An 18,737-nucleotide genomic window follows, 5' to 3' on the forward strand; every position below is an offset into this window, starting at 1 on the left:
ACGATAGTTATGACTCCTCTTATAATCCCTCATCTTTTTTTTTTCTCACTCACAATGAAATATTCATTGCTTGGCAGTGTGAATGAGTTCACCAGCAGAGTGTCTCAAACATGTTCCCTCCTTCACGTGTGGGAATATGTCACTCACACTGTTTTATTTGTGTGCATGCGTTGAGCATTCATCCATAAATTGCTTATTCAGACAGGGATTAGACTGCTATAATAGTGCATCACTCCAAGCTTCCTCACCCTCCATCCTACAGACTCCAGCAGTTCCCTCTGATTTCCAAATAACAGACCAGCAGTGGAAGTTGAAAAGGTGGAGTAAGTGTATTGACAGATGAGAAGAATTAAGAGTTAAAAAAAAAGAAGAAAAGGGAATGAATATTTAATAATCCTTCCCTGAGTTTGACATCTTGCCTCTTGACACATACAGTATTAATAAACATGGCAGGATGCTCTTGTGTATTTATGAGTGAAACAGCAGGCTGTTGTCTTGAAGATGCTGCAAAGGATTGTAAAGTATGATGCTTTGTGAATTGAGGTAAATAATATGCAAAAAAAAAAAAAGAAAAAAAAAGTGTTTACAGAACAGGTAAATCTGGAAATGCATCATATTTTCTTATTTATTTGCATACATTCACAATCAACATTGCCAATGTTTGCAATGGATTGACATACTGAAGCCGGCATATGGCACAATATGAACATCTGCTATTTAAAAAAAGAAAATGTAACAAGTAGGCATCATTGTGATTATATTATGTCATGCTGCATTATATTGCATTTATTATATCATCTCAGAAATGTGGAAATTCTTTTAACCAGACTTTTAATATGTGGCCTTGTTAAGAGATGATCAATGATATTTGCTTCACCTGTGACTGGTCATAATGTTTTGGCTCATCAGTGTATATTATAACATGTGAAACAGTAGTATACTACAGTGTTGTCATGTTGCATGCACTGTGTAAAATAATTTTGTGCAAATATATCTTAACATTTGGCAGTCAGATTCAGGAAAGAGATGTTTAAAATAATATTGTTTCCAGCTTATCACACTGGAAACCAAAGGTCACATCTAGTGCATTGCATTGTGGTATATAGTATTTAATGCAGTGTTATTTTAGTAATATATATTACTATTTTCTAAATATTTTTAATACGTTTTTAAGTTTGTATTTTCCTGTTTTTGTTTTAAATTTAGTTAAAATTTTAGTTTTTTTTTTTTTGTTATTTTTATTAGTTATTGTTATTTTATTTTTTGTTATTGTCTATATAGGTTTTATCCATTTTTATTTACATTTTAATTAGTTATTTTATCTTAGTACAATTTTTATATATTTTTTTAAATGGGCCAAGACAAAAATGGTCAAATATTTTGTGGTCTTTTAATGGTCTTATCCATTTTAATCACAAATCACTGGTCAGGAAATAATACTGCAAATACTGTAGATAAAGTAAGCACGGGATGGCTTTTACATGAAGAAAAGTCATTGCTGTTCCACTCAGTGTTAATGGCTCCAAACAGTTCATGAGTAGCTGAAAAATGTCCCAGTTCGTTTGAGTTTGTGAGACCCAATATTCACTAAAGGACTCTGAACAGGCCGAAACCTGAGCCTGATGGACACTTCTTGGTTGTCTTTGCAATTTGGGCAAGAGCATTGTCTTGTTGAAACATATCATGTGATATATAACAACTTTTCAATTGTGGGAAGCAAGCATTCTGCAATATTCTCCTGCACTCCAAAGCATCAAATGACTTTTCACAGTGCAAGTAGCTCACACTAACAGCAGCTAAAAAGACTCCCCACACAATGACACAGTCTCTTCATCCATACTTCACTGGAAGAGATGCATTTATTATTATATTTCTCAGCAGATTTGCGAAGACATTGCTGTGGAGCATCAACATTCAACTCGTGTTTCATTCATCACTCCACACACAACTTCCCATATTCTGCCAAAAACTTCATTCTGTTTCTGATGTTTTTCTGAGCAATGGACTTTTAAGTGCATTTGCTTACATTTTGCTAATTTCCTGACCAATGATTTATGACAGTTAAAAGCTTAGTGTTTCAGCTTTTTGGGCTGGGCTGTTTTTTCTCTTTTTTGCCCAGGAACATCTACATCTATTTTTTTATATATATATTTGATCTTATTTCAGTTAACTTTTATTTTATTTTATTACCATGTAGTTGTATGCCTATTTTGGCAAATATAGTAGGTCGTTCAGGTATTCTTCATATAATGTGCACACTGAACATACAATATACTCTAGAAATAGTATGTAATAATATTAGTATGCTATGCTGAACATTAAAGGTAAAGCGGAGGATTTTCCCGAATTTTAGAAAAGAACCGCCCTCTCCACTTTTTGAAAAAATGCACATGCGCAACACTCTACCTGCTCCCGAGAGGGAACGCCTATTAAACGTGTGCACGAGAGAGCATGCACGAGCCTAGTTCTCCTCGTGCACGCTCTGTTTACAAGTTGCTGTTGGCATGGCTACTTTCCTTTACCTGTCGAGTAGAAACTTCGCAACTGAGGCATCAGTGGGAAGCCCAACCTGTGCTTTTAGCGCACGCCAGCGTGTGAAATATTCTCCCAAAAACACTGTAACTCAAAAACATTCATGCAAGACAAAATGTCAAATGCCCTTCCGTGTTTTATTTACTTATTATACTGATCGATTGAGTGAGGACTCGAGACATGATCTGCAATGGAGAAGTAGCTTGTTGCATTTGTGTAATAAATACTATGTGAACACATTGGAATTATCAAAAATGAACACACAAGGTTTTAGAACATTTCAGCGTGATACCTTTTACCATTTGGTCATAAGGCTACTTTAGACAAATTGAGATGTTTACCGTGTCTGCGCGGTGCGTGACTTGTGCCAGGGCTAGCATCGCTAATCATAGCTTACATTAACTTTTACTAGCAGTGATTTTAAATGGATTTCTCCAAATAGCATGCCAAACTTTACCTGTCGAGTGGAAACTTCACGACTGAGGCATCAGTGGGAAGCCCAGCCTGTGCTTTTAGCGCACGCCAGCGTGTGAAATATTCTCCAAAAAACACTCTGGTCTTGTTTCTTACTTCAGAGGCCTTTCTCTTCTTGTCATACAATTCGTAGACACTTTTTCTCTTGCGACCCTCAGACATTTTGAAAAAACCCGGTGAGAACGGGCGAGCTTCAATGAATGGCTGAAACCGTAGCTCACCACACACATACACCCGAAAGTGCGCATGCGCAGAAAGCGAAAACTACCTAGGGACGAGCACGTACGACGGCCTTACGTAAACATATCACCAGAATGATTGACAACTAGGAGGACCAATAGTCTTGATGATCCACCCGGAAAAAGAAAGTCCCCCGCAATAACTTTAATTAGTTTTTTTTATTTTATTTTTTAAATAGTGGGCAGTAAGTAAGCTACTTCATTCTAAACATATAGGCCTAACAGCCATACTGTCCATTTTGATCAATGTAGTAGGTTATTCAGCTATTTCATGCTTACAGAAAATTTGCATAGGTAATAATAGTCTATTTCAAATAGAGCCTCACTTTCCCTTTTCATATTTTTAGAGTGCACTAGATTAATTAGTAACATCTTGGTAATTTGTTTGCGCTTTAGGGTAGATGTGCATCTGTTGTGCAAGTGGAGTTGAGTTGTGTGTGTGGAGACGCAAAAGCCACACGTAAATGATTTTCAACTGGGGATCAGCCTCTTCTTTGCCTCTGAATTAATGATGTGGTGGATTGTGTCTACGCTCCACACTAAAGGCATGAAGGCATAAAGGCATGTCAAATCCGCTCCTGCCAGTTGGCCGGTGCTTTAAAGGCTGATTTCCCAGGCCTCTTCTTTTACAACTGCTGCATGTTATGTAAAGGATCTTTAGAGATAAGCTGAGGTCTGTCTTTAGGCTGGTGCCGGTCTGCATGTGGCTATCTGATCATTTGCGTATGTTTTCTTAATTCCAGGATTTCTGACGTCAAGTGCCGTTTGATGCGGTCATGTTGAGAGGGTGCCTGATGTCTCCGGTTTGGTTCTTATGTGTTTTAATTCCTCTCTGAGAAGAAATGTGTATTTGCACTTTAAAGGGATAGCTCACCCAATTTGAAAATTTTGTTCCAGATACATATGTCTTTCTTGTATGAGTTATGCACTGTAGCCTATTTCACATCCTCTAAAGTCATTTGAAAGCTTTGTGTGAAGAACAGACTAAAATTATGCCTATGCCAAAGAACTTTATATCATAATATTTGCTCGCTTGGCTATTAATAAATGCATACTTGTTATGTTATTTCGCCTCCCGGGTCTTTCTGGTAGAACTGTGACTTCTTGTTGCATCGCTGCATCAGTTGGAAGGGATAGTGATACAAATTAAGTTCCAAGTGCCAAACTAAAGGGAACACTATTCAACATATGGTGACTTCAAACTGAAATCAACATGAATTTATGACGCAATTTATGTGATGTTCTCTCACAGTTTTCAGTTGTAGTGATTATTCAACATTCAGGATGAGTTTATAAAATGAGTGAATGCAACTAAGGAGAACGATAACTGCAGAAATGGGGGACATTAGTAGAAATCTATGAAGAATTGCCCTGCCGTAAAAAATAAATTGCTTTTGCTTGACAAAAGGGTACTCAAACCAATCAATTAATCTTAACTTGGGCTTTGACGACTGTACACTCGCACACAGGACTGCAATGCAAATTTTCATAAAGGTAATAACTTGCCATTTTGGTCTGTTTCTCACCAAACCCTACCTTCAGAACGCTTGGAATATACTGCACGAGTTGCATAGGGTTATTTTACAGCAGATTTAAAGCATTGGCTTAAAAAAAAAAATCCACCATTCTCTGACATTAAATGTGGCAAATGCGAGCAGGGCTTTTTTTTCTGTGTGTGAAAAAATAATAAATTATATTTTTTTATATTTTTTGAAAATGTAAAAAAATGCAGAAAGTTTTCTGTGAGGGTTGTATTTAGGTGTACATGGTAGAATATACAGTTATTGTAAAAAAAATCATTATGTCAATGTAACCCCATAAACATGCTGGTCTCTACCCCCACTGCTGGACTGTCACACTATTTTGTCAAAAACACACTCCTCTGTCTCTCTAAGAAACATTCAAGAGAATTTATATTTCTACTTATTGTACTTTTGTAAATCATTTCATACATGGTTTGATCATTTCTGTGTAAGGAGATCTTTTCCGGCTCTCTGAAAAATGTAAGGTGCTTTTTATATATTAATTTAGCTAAAACTATAATAATTGGTTCAGAAATTTTAGTAAGATGTTTATTTTTATATTATATATTTTATTTATAATCATTTCATTTGAAATATATCTTATATTATATTTTACTCAACTGTTTGAAATATTGTTTCATATATCACCTTATGTCCCTTGATAGGACCATGGAGGCCGCGCCGCCCTGGCCACCCGAACTGTCTGGTCCACTCTGGCAACCTGAACTGTCTGGTCCGCCCAGGCCGCCTGCTCCGCCCTGCCGCCTGCACTGCCTGCTCCGCCCTGGCCTCCCGTCCTACCGCAGTCTCCAGGCCCTCTTCCGTTCCACGGGCCTGGCCCTCCATCCCACCCCCCGGGTCCGCCTCCGCTCCACCACCCTCCTGGACTGTTTTCCTGAGGAGCGTCTGGAATCCGCTCCTTAAGTGGGGGGCTATGTCATGATTCCTGTCTTGTGTTCTCCTTGTCTTGTGTGGACTTTTGTTATTTCCTGTTCTGTGCCATGTTTTGTAGTCCTTTGTAGTTTTTCTTGTTTATTAGTCTCCCCAGGTGTTTCTGATTAACCACGCCCCCTTGTTATCTTGTTTAGCTTGTTTGCCTGTGTATTTAAACCTCTGTGCTTCAGTTGTTGTTTGTCGGTCGATGTGGCTGTTCCATGTGGCTGTTCCATGTGGCTGTTCCATGTGGCTGTTCCATGTGGCTGTTCCATGTGGCTGTTCCATGTGGCTGTTCCATGTGGCTGTTCCATGTGGCTGTTCCATGTGGCTGTTCCATGTGGCTGTTCCATGTGGCTGTTCCATGTGGCTGTTCCATGTGGCTGTTCAATGTGGCTGTTCAATGTGGCTGTTCCATGTGGCTGTTCCATGTGGCTGTTCCATGTGGCTGTTCCATGTGGCTGTTCCCCTGTTCGTTTTATTAAAGTCGTGCTTGCATGTGGATTTTCTCTCCGCCTCGTCCGTGCCTACCTCATTGTTACAAATTTAGTTAGAATAGGTAGAATGTATATTCGCATTGCTTTTCATGCATAACACCCTGATCGTTTTTCTAACTTATGGAGAAAAACAAAACTTAACTTTGACTCGCTAGTAAATAGCAAAAAAATGTAAACCATCAAAAATATAAAGATTTAATGTTTTATCTCTGTTTGTTGATCAATTTATTGCTTATTTTAAGTTAATTTAATCCAATAGAGGAAAGTATACAGCTTTACTATATATTTCAGTGTAGACCATCTGAAAAACAAATAAAACAGCACTGAGCCATTTACTCATAAATATTAACAAATTAAAAAATAAACTATTAAATAATAGAATAAGATCAAATAGGTTATTTAAAATATTGTTAAAAAAAAATTTTAAAAGAAGAAAAAAGACAGCCTCATTTCATCTCAGGTAAGTTCACTTCAGCTCATGTTTAAAAGATTAAAACTAACTTTAAAATACTTATGCTTAATCAAATTAATATTATTTCATATATCTATTATTTTATGTTTTATTTATCAGCAATGCATTTTATTTCTTTAAACTCATTTGTGCCGTTTCATTTTCACACAGACATTATGGACGTTGCTGTACAATCTGAAAACCAAGCCTCCGACCCTTTGCCAGGTCTCTTCTGATCATAAATTCAATGACCTGGGGTCGTTAACCTGCAATAATAAAAAAGACATCCTGAAAAAAACATTCACTTCCTTATCACACTACAGACGGGGGCCATAAACACACAAACACAAACACTCTGGAAACGGATGGTCAAACGAACACCTGCTGGCCATAAATGGCCATATAAGGTCATAAATCATAAGTGACACAATGTCCCCTATATAAACTACTGACAAAATATCCATTTTAACTCCTTTATTATAATTTAGTCTATTTATGGGGATTTGGCCATCCCGTCTTTCTGAGACTTTTCAAATGACCAAACAAATGTTTTCATGTTGACGATAATCAATGATAACCTGAGAACAGGTGTATATGTGCTTATGTGGGCAGGGAAAGAGGAAATAAACGTGAAACTGCGTTTCTGCGTATCTCTCTCTCTCTCTCTCTCTCTCTCTCTCTCTCTCTCTGTGTGTGTGTGTGTTCTTTATAACTGCACATTTGCATAGAATTCTTCTTTTGAGTTGTGAGGTGAAGAAAGAACGTGTGCAGGTTTGGAACGACATGAGGGTGAGTAACTATCCCTTCACCACTTATACAGTAACAACTTAGTGTTCCAGCGGGACTGACAGTGACTCATAAAATGTGTTATTGTAAAATGTACTATTAATAACACACGTGGTAGGGGAAGTACACATGATGACTTAAGTTTGCCAAAAGTAACTTCTCCAGGCTCCAGCAACATTGCAGTGTTCAACACCATCGAGGTAATAAACATGACAAAATAATGCAGTAAACATTAACTAAATAACATAATGTGCAACATAAACACTTCAACGTACATAACTGATAACAATAATAAGAGAAACTAACTAGGAATAGGCCTATATTATATATTTTATTTTACTTGGAAACCTGCACTCTGTATTTCGCAAGATTTTTTATTCTGGGTTATTGCGCCCTCTAGTGGACAAAGCCCAAACAACTATCAACACAGACGCCTCAAAATCTACATGCGATGGTCACTTCAACGAAGTACTTTTATCATTTATGGTCATATGACCCAGTAAATAGCTACTCGTGGTTCAGTTTAAAGCTAGATTGCAGGAGAGTTCGAGTTAATTTACAAACAGAGCAATTCAAGTTGTTTTGTTTTGTTTGTGATATATTTGACACATTTTTATCATATTGTTATACATAAGTTTCAGGTAAGAAATGTGTCAGGTAGGCAGCCAAATTTAGGGTCCAATGATGAGACGGCAAGTTTAAGTTGAGAGCAGAGAAATACACAGATATAGCCTATAGGCTATAACTTTTTATGTATAAAATGTATTTATTTTGCAACAGTTGTTAACAGCAATAAGACATTTCTGTCGAAAGCTATTAACAGCTATCCTATTCACCGTGCTGCGTTGTCATGAGAATATCCCAGGTGCTCCCTTCGCCAAGTGCGTTCCAAACGGCTACATAGTGGCACACAAGTGCCCTGCTCACTTCAAAGGGAGTAGGGCGAGGAATGCTCACTTCCGTTTGGAATTTGCTGTGACTGACACTATTTTAATCACGCTACCCAGTTCAATCTCTCTTAGCCTATATTCTTTAGGATGCAGCCTTATTCCCGAACAGTTGAGCCGGTTCGCCTACAGTGATGCCGGATGCGTGAACGAATCGTTCTTTTGAATCGCATCTTTATAATGAACGGGGTTAGAAAGGATTTGGAGGATTTGACTGACGGGTAAAAAAAGTTTAATGAACTTACTTAAAAGTTACTTAACCTATGGAAGAAATGGTATAATAAAATGTAGCCTACTGGAAATGTGTATGACTGCTTAGGATTTTCTTAAAACGTGCAACTTTTTAATCCAAGAAGTGAACCTTTATTTTAGCACTCGCATATGTAGGCTATAGCCTACTTAACAGAACTGTCACGCGTACATTTATGAAGACCCTTATCAAAAAGAAGGAGGAAAAACCTGTAGAAACCTAATACACACGCGTGATGCTGTTTCTAAACCGGGTTTTGTTTAACTGAGTTGGACATCATTACGTAGGCTAATACGTATTGCACTTTGAACGGGTTAACATTCGCTTTCCCTACATCACTTCCGCAAACTTTACGGTTTATGAGTCAGTTTTATTTAGTCCCATTCAGGCGGGAGATTTGGAAACAACTATTTCTGTTTCTGACCTGCTCGTATCAAGCAGCCTACAGTGTATAATCAATACAAATCCTTCCAGACAGCTCGCCATCGACAGGTAGGCTACGTCAAATATGCAAATGTTGCGTTTAAGCAAAAATATGTAGGCTACAAAACATGTCCAGCTTATTCAGTTGGAGGAGTGTGAGACATTGCTTCGTAATTATGTATTTGACACAGAACTGTATCTGTTGTGTTGTATTATTCTGCGTGATATTACCAAGTTGCTAAACGTCGCTACTTTATGTCGCCCTGTAAATCTGTGAATTAACAGGAGACCGCGGCCAAATGGACCCGTTAGACTTTATAACGAATCAAGAGTTGCTGCTTTTTCTCCACCGCAAGAAGACGGAGATTTCGTGCATAGAACAACCGCACGCATTATTCACTCAGCTGCGTGACCACGACCTGATGACAGAGGAACTGTTTCAGGCAGGAACACGCCCACCCCCTACATACCCTCTTTCTCTAACTCTCTAACGGGTCTAGTAGTATCTCTTTTATAGTCATTCATGTTATTATGTATGTCATGGTTTGATGTACATACTTTTTGGTTATGTACCATGGCAATACCATGCTTTTTTGATATGGTACAATAATAGTTCTGTTTCAAGACATTCAGCCATAGTAACACTATGTTTTAAAGGCATATGTAATACGGCAAAACCATGTTTTTGTCATTATACCATAATACTATGTTTTTGGACATGTACAATAGCAGTAGCCTACCATGTTTTTGACCACTACCATAAAATACCCTTGCAAAAAATATATTCATACTATAATAAATACATGTCAAAAATAGTATGGTAGCATACTGTGTCCAAAACAACAACAACAAACATGTTATTACCATGGCACTCTTTTTTAAGAAATTGATACATTCATTCAGGAAAGAGGCTTGATCAAATGATCAAAAGTGACAGTAAAGACATTTATAATGTTGCAAAAAATGTATCATGGATTCCGCAAATATAGTTATCTTCAACATTGATAATAATAATTATAAAATGTGTCTTGAGCATCACATCACATTCAGCTTTGATCACAGGAATACATTACATTTGAAAATATAGTCAAATAGAAAACAGTCATTTTAAATTGAAATTACTGTTTTTATTGTATTCTTGTTCAAATAAATGCAGCCTAAGAGACTGCATTTAAATGAGCAGATAAATGAGCATAATAGACTTATTTAAAAATCTTACTGACCCCAAACTCTTGAACTGTAATGTACTGTATATCAAAGTATCATGGTATTATCATCTGTTACCATCACTTTACAATAGTACATCCACTTTTAAAAGCTGGTGTTTAAAAGCACACTGCAGATTTACCTAATTCATTTCATTATTGTGCAGATATGTTATTGTAAGCACTGTGACGCCTGACCATACTTCTGTTTTCTTTAATGTCTTTCTCTGTTTTGTCTGTAGAAGGTGAAAGGGATGCGCTCTCGTGAGCAGAAGCAGACGCAGAAGCGCATCTATGATGTTCTGGACCGGCTGGAGAAAGAGCAATCTCAGTGCATGCATCAGTTCTGGCGCTGTGTGTTTAAAGATCATATCCTGCAGCTGTACCCGACGCTACGCCTGCTCAGAAACAGCCTGCTGGACGGTCAGTGCTTTTTACTATTATCAGCTCAAGAGCTTAGACCTATACTAGGCCCATGCTGCATTATTACACTATTACAGATCAAGAACGTGTTCATATTTACAGCGGTGTCATTTTAGTATCATCAAGATTTAAGAATCTTAAGAAGATCAAGACTTTCAGTTTTAGTATCTTTTTATTCTCAGGCAGCTTCAAATTCTATGAGAATTCTACGGATGTTGAGACACAGGCGGAGGAGAGTGAAGGAAAGGGGGAGAAAGGAAAGGAGGAGAAAGGAAAGGAGAAGAAACGCACGCGAAAGAGAAATAAAGATGATAGAAATAGCGAGGATAGTGATGGTCCGGGTCCTTCCTCTGCTTCCACACCCGCTAAGAAGAACAAGAAACCCTCGTTCTGTGAGTCCCTGAACTACAGCAGGTCTAAGTTCGCTGGTGTCTTATGCCTGTATGATATGTGTCTCCTTCCGTTCTCTCCCTTTCTCAGCAACTCCTGTGAAGAAAGGAGAAAAAATGGAGATTTGGACATTTCCTTTATATAAAACTCAGCTGCCTGTAAACTGTGGGGATAAAGAGGGCACTCTTTATCGGGACAAACTGCCTAAAGGTTCACCATCTTTAAATTTTTGCTATAATTCATAACAGTATGTATTTAGCATATACTGTGTATGGGTCTGAATGCATGCAATCTTTCTCTCCTGTAGGTGAGAAGTGCATTTTTTCCAATAAACGCTGGTTCACCCCGTCTGATTTTGAGAAGTTTGCGGGGAAGGAAAGGTGCAAGAACTGGAAATTCAGCATCCGCTGCAGAAACACTCCACTTAAGAAACTCATAGAGGTAAATAATGCAGGCACTTGCAGATAGTAAAATAGTTACAGATAGGGATCTTTATATTTGCTGGAAACACATTGTCCGCTGCAGAAGTACTTTTTCAGTTATATATTTTTTACTTAACCTTTATTATTTCGATAAATAGTCTGTATATAATAGTCTCAATATTATAAATATGTAATATTGAGCTATAGATTGGGCCTGTAGTAAAATATTGGCTCATTTTTAGTCAACTGCAATTGTAATTTAAAATTAAATTACAGGTAGCTAGAAATAAAAAAATATTTTATTGTCTAAACCAGGGGTGTCCAATCCTATTCCTGGAGGGCCATTGTCCTGCAAAGTTTAACTCCAACCTCAATTAAACACACCTGAACCAGCTAATCCTTCGGATGAGACGTTAAACCGAGGTCCTGACTCTCTGTGGTCATTAAAAATCCCAGGATGTCCTTCGAAAAAGAGTAGGGGTGTAACCCCGGCATCCTGGCCAAATTTGCCCCTTGGCCTCTGTCCATCATGGCCTCCTAATCATCCACTTATACTGATTGGCTTCATCACTGTCTCCTCTCCACCAATAAGCTGGTGTGTGGTGGGCGTTCTGGCGCAATATGGCTGCCGTCGCATCATCCAAGTGGATGCTGCACATTGGTGGTGGTTGAGGAGATTCCCTCATCTATGTAAAGCGCTTTGAGGTCTCAGAAAAAGCACTATATAAATGTAAAGAATTATTATTATTATTATTATTATTATTATTATCAATGTCTCACTAGGCATACTAGAAACTTCCAGGCATGTATGTTTAGGCAAGTTGGAGCTAAACTTTGCAGGACAGTGGTCCTTCAGGACCGACTTTGGACATCCCTGGTCTAAACCATTAACATTGTCAATAGTGCATTTGTTTACATTTATTAATTTATCACACGCTTCTTCATAAGAAAAGTTGTTGTATGGGAAACACACCCCAGGTAATTTAAAAAGGCTGATTTAAGCCAATAAATAATAGCAAAATGATCATGGGACCCCACAATATTTCTAGTTTGTCTACCTGTTGTTACAAACGAATACATTTTTATTAGCGTTTCTTTATTCTTTTATTTAACATTATATTCAATTTATATATAATGCATTATCAGTTGTTATATTAATAATATTAAGTTATATTATTAAGTTATTAGCCAAAATTTCCATGTTTATGCATCCCACAATATATGAACATAAATATAACATTTGTAACAAATGTACATTTTTTGTTACTTCACTCATGAACAAATCGCCTGATGAAGGAGAATCCAAATAAACACTTTAATATAAAGGAAAATAAACATGTAGGAGATCACGGAGGAACACAACCACTTTCCTATAAACGTAAACAATACAGGATGAAGGAGAACTCAGGGCTTATATACAAAGGGCAAACAAAGGAGCTAATGAGTTAATTAATAGGGCACAGGTGAATGTGATGAAACAATGAGTCACACAGGAAAACTGGGTCAAAGGAAAACAGGCAAACAGAAACTGAACACAATGAAAACTAAGACGAAACAGAACATAACCCTGACAGCAGTCACAAATTATCATTGTTCAGTGAATTTTTGCAGGCAAATATCCAGCCATTTCAATGGAAATTCACGCAATCGGGAATGTCACATGAGGGTGAAAGATTTGCCCACATAGAATTCACTGCGTCGACATCGCTACACTAGTAATGGATGATAAACCTTTTTTGCTCTGCAAAACTTTGCTACTGTGACTGCACTTTTTGGCCACATCCACACGAAGCCAGAGCTTTCCTTATCCGATCTTTTTTTCCCCTCGTTCTCAAAAAGTGACAAGAAATATCTGCGTACACACTAAACCACTGAAACCGATTCAATACGATGTAGTACATGCCAGACCAGTATGTGGCGCTGTAATTCTGCCACAGAGATACACTAAAAACGGAGAAGAAGACTTGGAGCATGCGCATGCTATGTGCGCATGACCTTGTGCGCTGTATACAATAATATTAGGCTCAATAGCTTCTTCTTTTTATTATTTTTTTTTCACCAAGAACTTTATTGAACAATATAAAAAAAAAAACATAAATGGCCTGGTACAAAATATGAAGTGTCTTAATCAGACAACAGACAAGCATCATAGCATAAGAAAGAAAATATAAATAAATAAAGAAGTAAAAGAGGCTCAGTAGCTTCTGCAGCACAAACACATGCATGTAGTCTGCAGTTGTTGCTGCTACGTGACGTAGCGGTGTCTGACTAGGGTCGACACGTGGGGTGATGACATCATCGTTTCACAAAATATACAAATTGGCTGTACACACGAAAAACGCAAGGGTGTTGCTTCAGATTTATCCACTCTGGGTAGGGGTTTCAAAATAGCGGTTTCAGGCTCACAAAACGCCGGATCCGTCTGGCCGAAACGCAGATACAATACAATTTTTTTATGTATAAAGCTAAATGCGTCTCTGTGTGGACAAGGCCTTAGTATGAGGGAAAATGCACATTTTGCTTCTAAAAGAAAGCAACAGGAGTACAGCACATATTTTAGTATCGACCATGTAAGATTAAAACATATGAGGTAAATAAGTAGCTACATAAAATACAGCAGACCCTTCAGATACATGTGTGATCTGACAAACACTTCCCTTCTCATTCTTTCAGGAGAACCATCTTCAGCTTCCACCGATGGAGAGAAGAAAGAGGAAATGTGCCCCAGAAGTACTTTGTCTATCCGTACAACGTCAGGTTCTGTTTTTCCTGTTTTTCCTTTGAAATTCATTAAGTCGACTATGTTCCTTCCTGCAGAGCATGAAAGAGCTGTTTCCTGTCATCTTAACCGAGAGCTCCAGCACAGGTGAGCACCGCTCATTCACACTCATTCACACGCTCTCTGCTGTCTGTCTGAATGCAGCCGTGTGTTTTATTCCTCAAGACACAGAAACCAGCGCCGCTTCGGATGAGGAAAGTGATGATGAAGATTTCCAGGAACAGAGAGAGAGAGAAGGAGCAGAGTTTAGAAGGAGGGTTGAGGAGGAGGAGGAGGAGGAGGAGGAAGAGATGACAGATCTGTCTGATTTCCAAGCTCCCTGTTTACCAGTCACCCGCGGTTCACTTCCTGGGACTCTATACAAAGTCCGGTTTGCATCAGGTACGTTACTACACTGAAGTGTGTACGGCTGCAGTCTGTGCAGAACTCAGCATGCAGTTGGTTTTGTCTGTATCGAAGGTTTGAGTGTTTATGAGTACTTTATGTTGCAGGGAGTCGTGGGAAGTGTATACGGACTGAGGAAAGCTGGTTCACTCCGGAGGAATTTGTAAAGGAGGAACCAACTATCACTGATGGACACTGGAAAAAAGATATACTGTGCCATGGAAAAACTCTCAACTTTTTACTCAAGGTATCAAACTGGATAGAACATAGAATGATACAAAAGAGAAAAAACATGATTATTTTTTAATGTATTTGTTTATTTCTTTCTGTCATTTTTAGAAAGAGATCCTGCGCATCCATTCTCTTCTGTGCGAATGTGTGCAATGCAGTGATGAAGCAGAAGACCTAGTAAGAAACATCTCCAGCTGACATGTCTGTCATTCATAATCAGTCATGATAAAAAATAATGAATGACATTCACTTGAATTCTTAATAGCATGTTGAATGTGTGTGTTAATCACACAAGGCATTACTGAGGAAGGATGAATGAATTTCCTGCTTAAAGAAAATGACACTTATTTTTAGTACCCTTACTTACACTTGTTTGCACTGTGATGTTAGTTTCATGACAATTAAGCAAATTCCCCCATTCCCTTGACAAGCCCTTCTTGTTACTGTAAAACTGAAGAAACCCCTATTATTGCTATTGTAATCTGTTGGTATTCATGTAAGTATTCATGGATTATGAATGCAGTAGAAAAAACACTGTATTACAGTATGAGAATCTAAAACCTAATGAGAATTACAGAACCACCCCACCCCACCCCACCCCCAAACAAACAAACAAACAAACAAATAAGCTAACATTAGCTTAGTTTTCTTTATCCAAAATGAAATTTCTTTTTTCCTAAAAACATTAGCGAATGAGAAAAATGCCTTTGAGATTATTTCTGTGATAATGATAACATGTTGTATCATGTTGTGTTGTCCTGTGACTAGATGGCACAGAAAAATGATGATGAGTGTTACACATGTCACTCTGGAGGAGATCTCGTGTGTTGTGACGAATGTCCACGAGCTTTTCATCCACACTGTCACCTACCAGCTGTAGATGGAGACTCACCTGGGTGAGAGACAGAAAAACAACAAACAAAATCATTAAATCAGCAATGTGTTGTACATTCATCCTTCTGTATATGTGTGTGTGTGTGTTTGCTTGTAGGGAATGGATTTGTACCTTTTGCGTGTTTAGAACCAGTCAGCAATGGCGTGACTCCAGTAGAATGACTGAACAAAAAGCTTTAAACGCCCCTGTGTCGCAATACAGATTGGTAAACACACACACAAACTTGGTACCTTAATATAAAGGATAACCACAAACATTTAAACTGTCTACATATGCTGCTCACTAGGTTTAGAAACAGAACAATCATTTATGGACCTAATTGTGTGCGTGTGTTGTTTGTCTTCTTTAGCACTGCCACTATCTCCTGTTACATATGTACAAGGAGGACACCCAGAAGGTGTTTGTAAAAAATCCATGCCAAACAGTAAGATGTCTCCTTATTTCAACTTGCGTTCTTTTACAACCACTTAACAAAATTAACATGCCTTAAATTAATTTAATGTATTTAGAATTTGATTTTAAATAGAATAGGGAAGTCATGTTGGTGAACTTAAATAAAAAATAAAAAATATTAACCAGAATTTGTTTAACTTCCAGGTGTCCAGATACTCTCAGTTCATATCTCAGCCAATGTGGCTAGACAGAATAAAGCTAAATATGGAAAGTGACAACTATCAGACGGTTGGAGCGTTCATCTCGGACTTTCAGCTCATTTTCAGCAATTGCAGGACATTTAATAGGGTAAGATTCACTGAAACACACAGGACATAATTAATAAAGCACCAACAAAAAAACAACAACAGATCAAACCCTCATTAAAATGTATATATGGACGTATATCTTGGACATTATTGATGATTTTTGTGATTAACATTATATTTAATCAAAAAAGAGAGGACACTTGTTTTTTTGTGTGTGTGTGTTTTTACTGTGTTTTGACATTTGTTCTCTTTTGCTCTCTAAAGGACAATGAGTTTGGGCAAATGGGTGCCAGGCTGAAGGAAATGTTTGAGGAGGAGTTTCAGAAAATCTTCAATATCCAATAACAGCTCAAGCCCACCCTTGCATTAATGCAATATGCATTAGATTTCATTATAATGTATGTAAGATGGATACTATTTCTTATTCTGCAGCTGGACAACTGGCTTGGAGAATGCATGGATGTAATATTTCATATATGGCATGGTTGCTGTGCAATTACCGCACATCTTTTTTTTTCTGTAATGCCATCGTTCCATTGCAGATATCATGTCGTTCTCAGCATGGGTTATAAATGGCAATTTGACAGTCTGTACAGAAGATCTGTCACTATCCGCTTTTTCTCTTCCTCCTTATACAGACCTTATTCACAGTCAGTGTCCATTTATCTGAGGCGAAGTGTGCCAATACTGTAATTGCAAAAAACTGATCAGCAGGTTTACAATTTTATATACAGTACTGTGCAAAAGTCTTTGGCATGTTAGTATTTTCACTCCCCAAAAAATGGTTTTAATCCAGTTATTTATATATTTTGCTGTAGTGTGTCAGTAGGAAATATCAGTTTACATTTCAAAACATTTGCAATTAATTGTAATAATCCAGTGAGATTTTTCTATGCTCAAGGAGTCTGACAACAGCCGATATAATCTGATCTCACCGTCATCGAGTTTGTCTGTGAGGATTACATGAAGAAACAGAAAAATCTGACTAAATCCAGAAGTGCAGCAACGTCTCCAAGACGCTTGAAGAAACCTTCCTGCAGAGATAAAGTACTGTGAGAAGTTTTAGACACTTGTGTAAAGATGTTGTAGAGTGAGGATGCTTTCCAAAATAATGTCATAAATAGATTTTATTTATCAATTAACTTCTATTAACTAAATCAAATCAATATTTGGTGAGACCACTCTGTGCGTTTAAAACAGCTTTTGTCCAGGTACACTTGCTCATAGTTTTTCAGGGAGCTTTGCAGAAAGGTTTCTTCAAGCGTCTTGGAGACGTTGCCACACTTCTTCTGGATTTATTCTGTAAGGTTTTTTTCGGTTTCTTCATGAAATCCCAGATGGACTTGATGATGGTGAAATCAGATCTATGTGTGGATACTGGCTGTTGTCAGACAAAAATCTCACTGGATTATTAGAATTAATGGCAAAATGTAAATGTAAACTGATATTTCCTACTGACACACTAAAGCACAAGATATTTAACTGCCTTAAAACCATTTTTTGGTGAAAAAACGAAAGTGCCTAACGTGCCTTTTGCACAGTACCTTATATTTGATATTTGTGATTGTGATTTTATAATTTTACCATTTGTTTTTATAAATAAACTATAATCTTTGTTTAAAAAGTTGGAGAGTATTTTTTTTTTTGTTTAGAAAGTCTTCGATTCTTACTTTAATTGAGTTAATGTAAAAATGTTGTCATGACTTATTTTTTACAGTGTTAGGGTAAGATTCACTAAAACACAGAACATACAGTAATTTATAAAGCACCACTTAAATGTTTTTTTTTGTTTTTTTATAAAAAAAAAAAAAAACGCTGTCCACAGATTTACTGATGACACTGATTTAGGCTACTCATCATGACTGGCCTGGTCTGGTAAGTAAACTCATCAAAATGTTATTAATAGGTTTCGCTATAGACCCTTTGTCACGGTTTATATATTCACTGTCTCCTCTCTCGTTGTCTTGTTGAGTGTGTGTGTGTGTGTGTGTGTGTGTGTATGGGCGGAGCCCTATTTAGGCACCCTCCCTATTTAGTCTCTCTGTTGTCACCTTGTCTTTGTCAGAGCGTTGTTGAATGTTCCGTGTGTTCCTGCCTGTCGTCAGAGCCTGTGTGTTCGTCATCGTCCTGCACTTCTGTCACCCGCGCTACATACCTCCATGGTTTCCGGATTGAGTTCATCACTATCATCACCGTCATTCTCCATCGGAAATCCGGGCTGTCCTCAGCATCCTTGTGCTGCCAAGTGCTAT

General features: G+C 37.7%; 1 protein-coding gene across 2 annotated transcripts; it reads left to right on the top strand.

Annotated features, from left to right (window-relative positions):
* The first annotated feature begins 7,410 nt into the window (after positions 1-7,410).
* Positions 7,411-18,104, top strand: LOC311300606 (uncharacterized protein). 2 transcript variants are annotated; one of them, XM_084424970.1, is made up of 16 exons: positions 8,983-9,124; positions 9,341-9,498; positions 10,503-10,683; positions 10,866-11,075; positions 11,164-11,283; positions 11,381-11,514; positions 14,169-14,225; positions 14,313-14,361; positions 14,440-14,655; positions 14,766-14,905; positions 14,998-15,066; positions 15,658-15,785; positions 15,881-15,989; positions 16,134-16,208; positions 16,382-16,525; positions 16,750-18,104. In XM_084424970.1, the coding sequence occupies exons 2-16, from the start codon at positions 9,355-9,357 to the stop codon at positions 16,828-16,830; spliced, it is 1,857 nt and encodes a 618-aa protein (XP_084281096.1). In that variant the 5' UTR covers positions 8,983-9,124; positions 9,341-9,354; the 3' UTR covers positions 16,831-18,104. The 2 variants fall into 2 exon arrangements, with proteins under 2 accessions (XP_084281097.1, XP_084281096.1); XM_084424971.1 differs by lacking the exons at positions 8,983-9,124; positions 9,341-9,498 and adding an exon at positions 7,411-7,438.
* The last annotated feature ends 633 nt before the right edge of the window (positions 18,105-18,737 follow it).

This window comes from Rutilus rutilus (assembly GCF_951802725.1).
Source record: "Rutilus rutilus genome assembly, chromosome: 1".
NCBI lineage: Eukaryota > Metazoa > Chordata > Actinopteri > Cypriniformes > Leuciscidae > Rutilus > Rutilus rutilus.

What these genes read in the sequence shown, in the direction of transcription:
- LOC311300606 (XM_084424970.1), top strand. Translation starts at nt 9,355, where the DNA reads ATGGACCCGTTAGACTTTATAACGAATCAAGAGTTGCTGCTTTTTCTC. An exon ending in AACCGAGAGCTCCAGCACAG is followed by an intron (nt 14,362 to 14,439) that starts GTGAGCACCGCT and finishes TTATTCCTCAAG; the next exon opens with ACACAGAAACCAGCGCCGCT. An exon ending in CTGTGTCGCAATACAGATTG is followed by an intron (nt 15,990 to 16,133) that starts GTAAACACACAC and finishes TGTCTTCTTTAG; the next exon opens with CACTGCCACTATCTCCTGTT.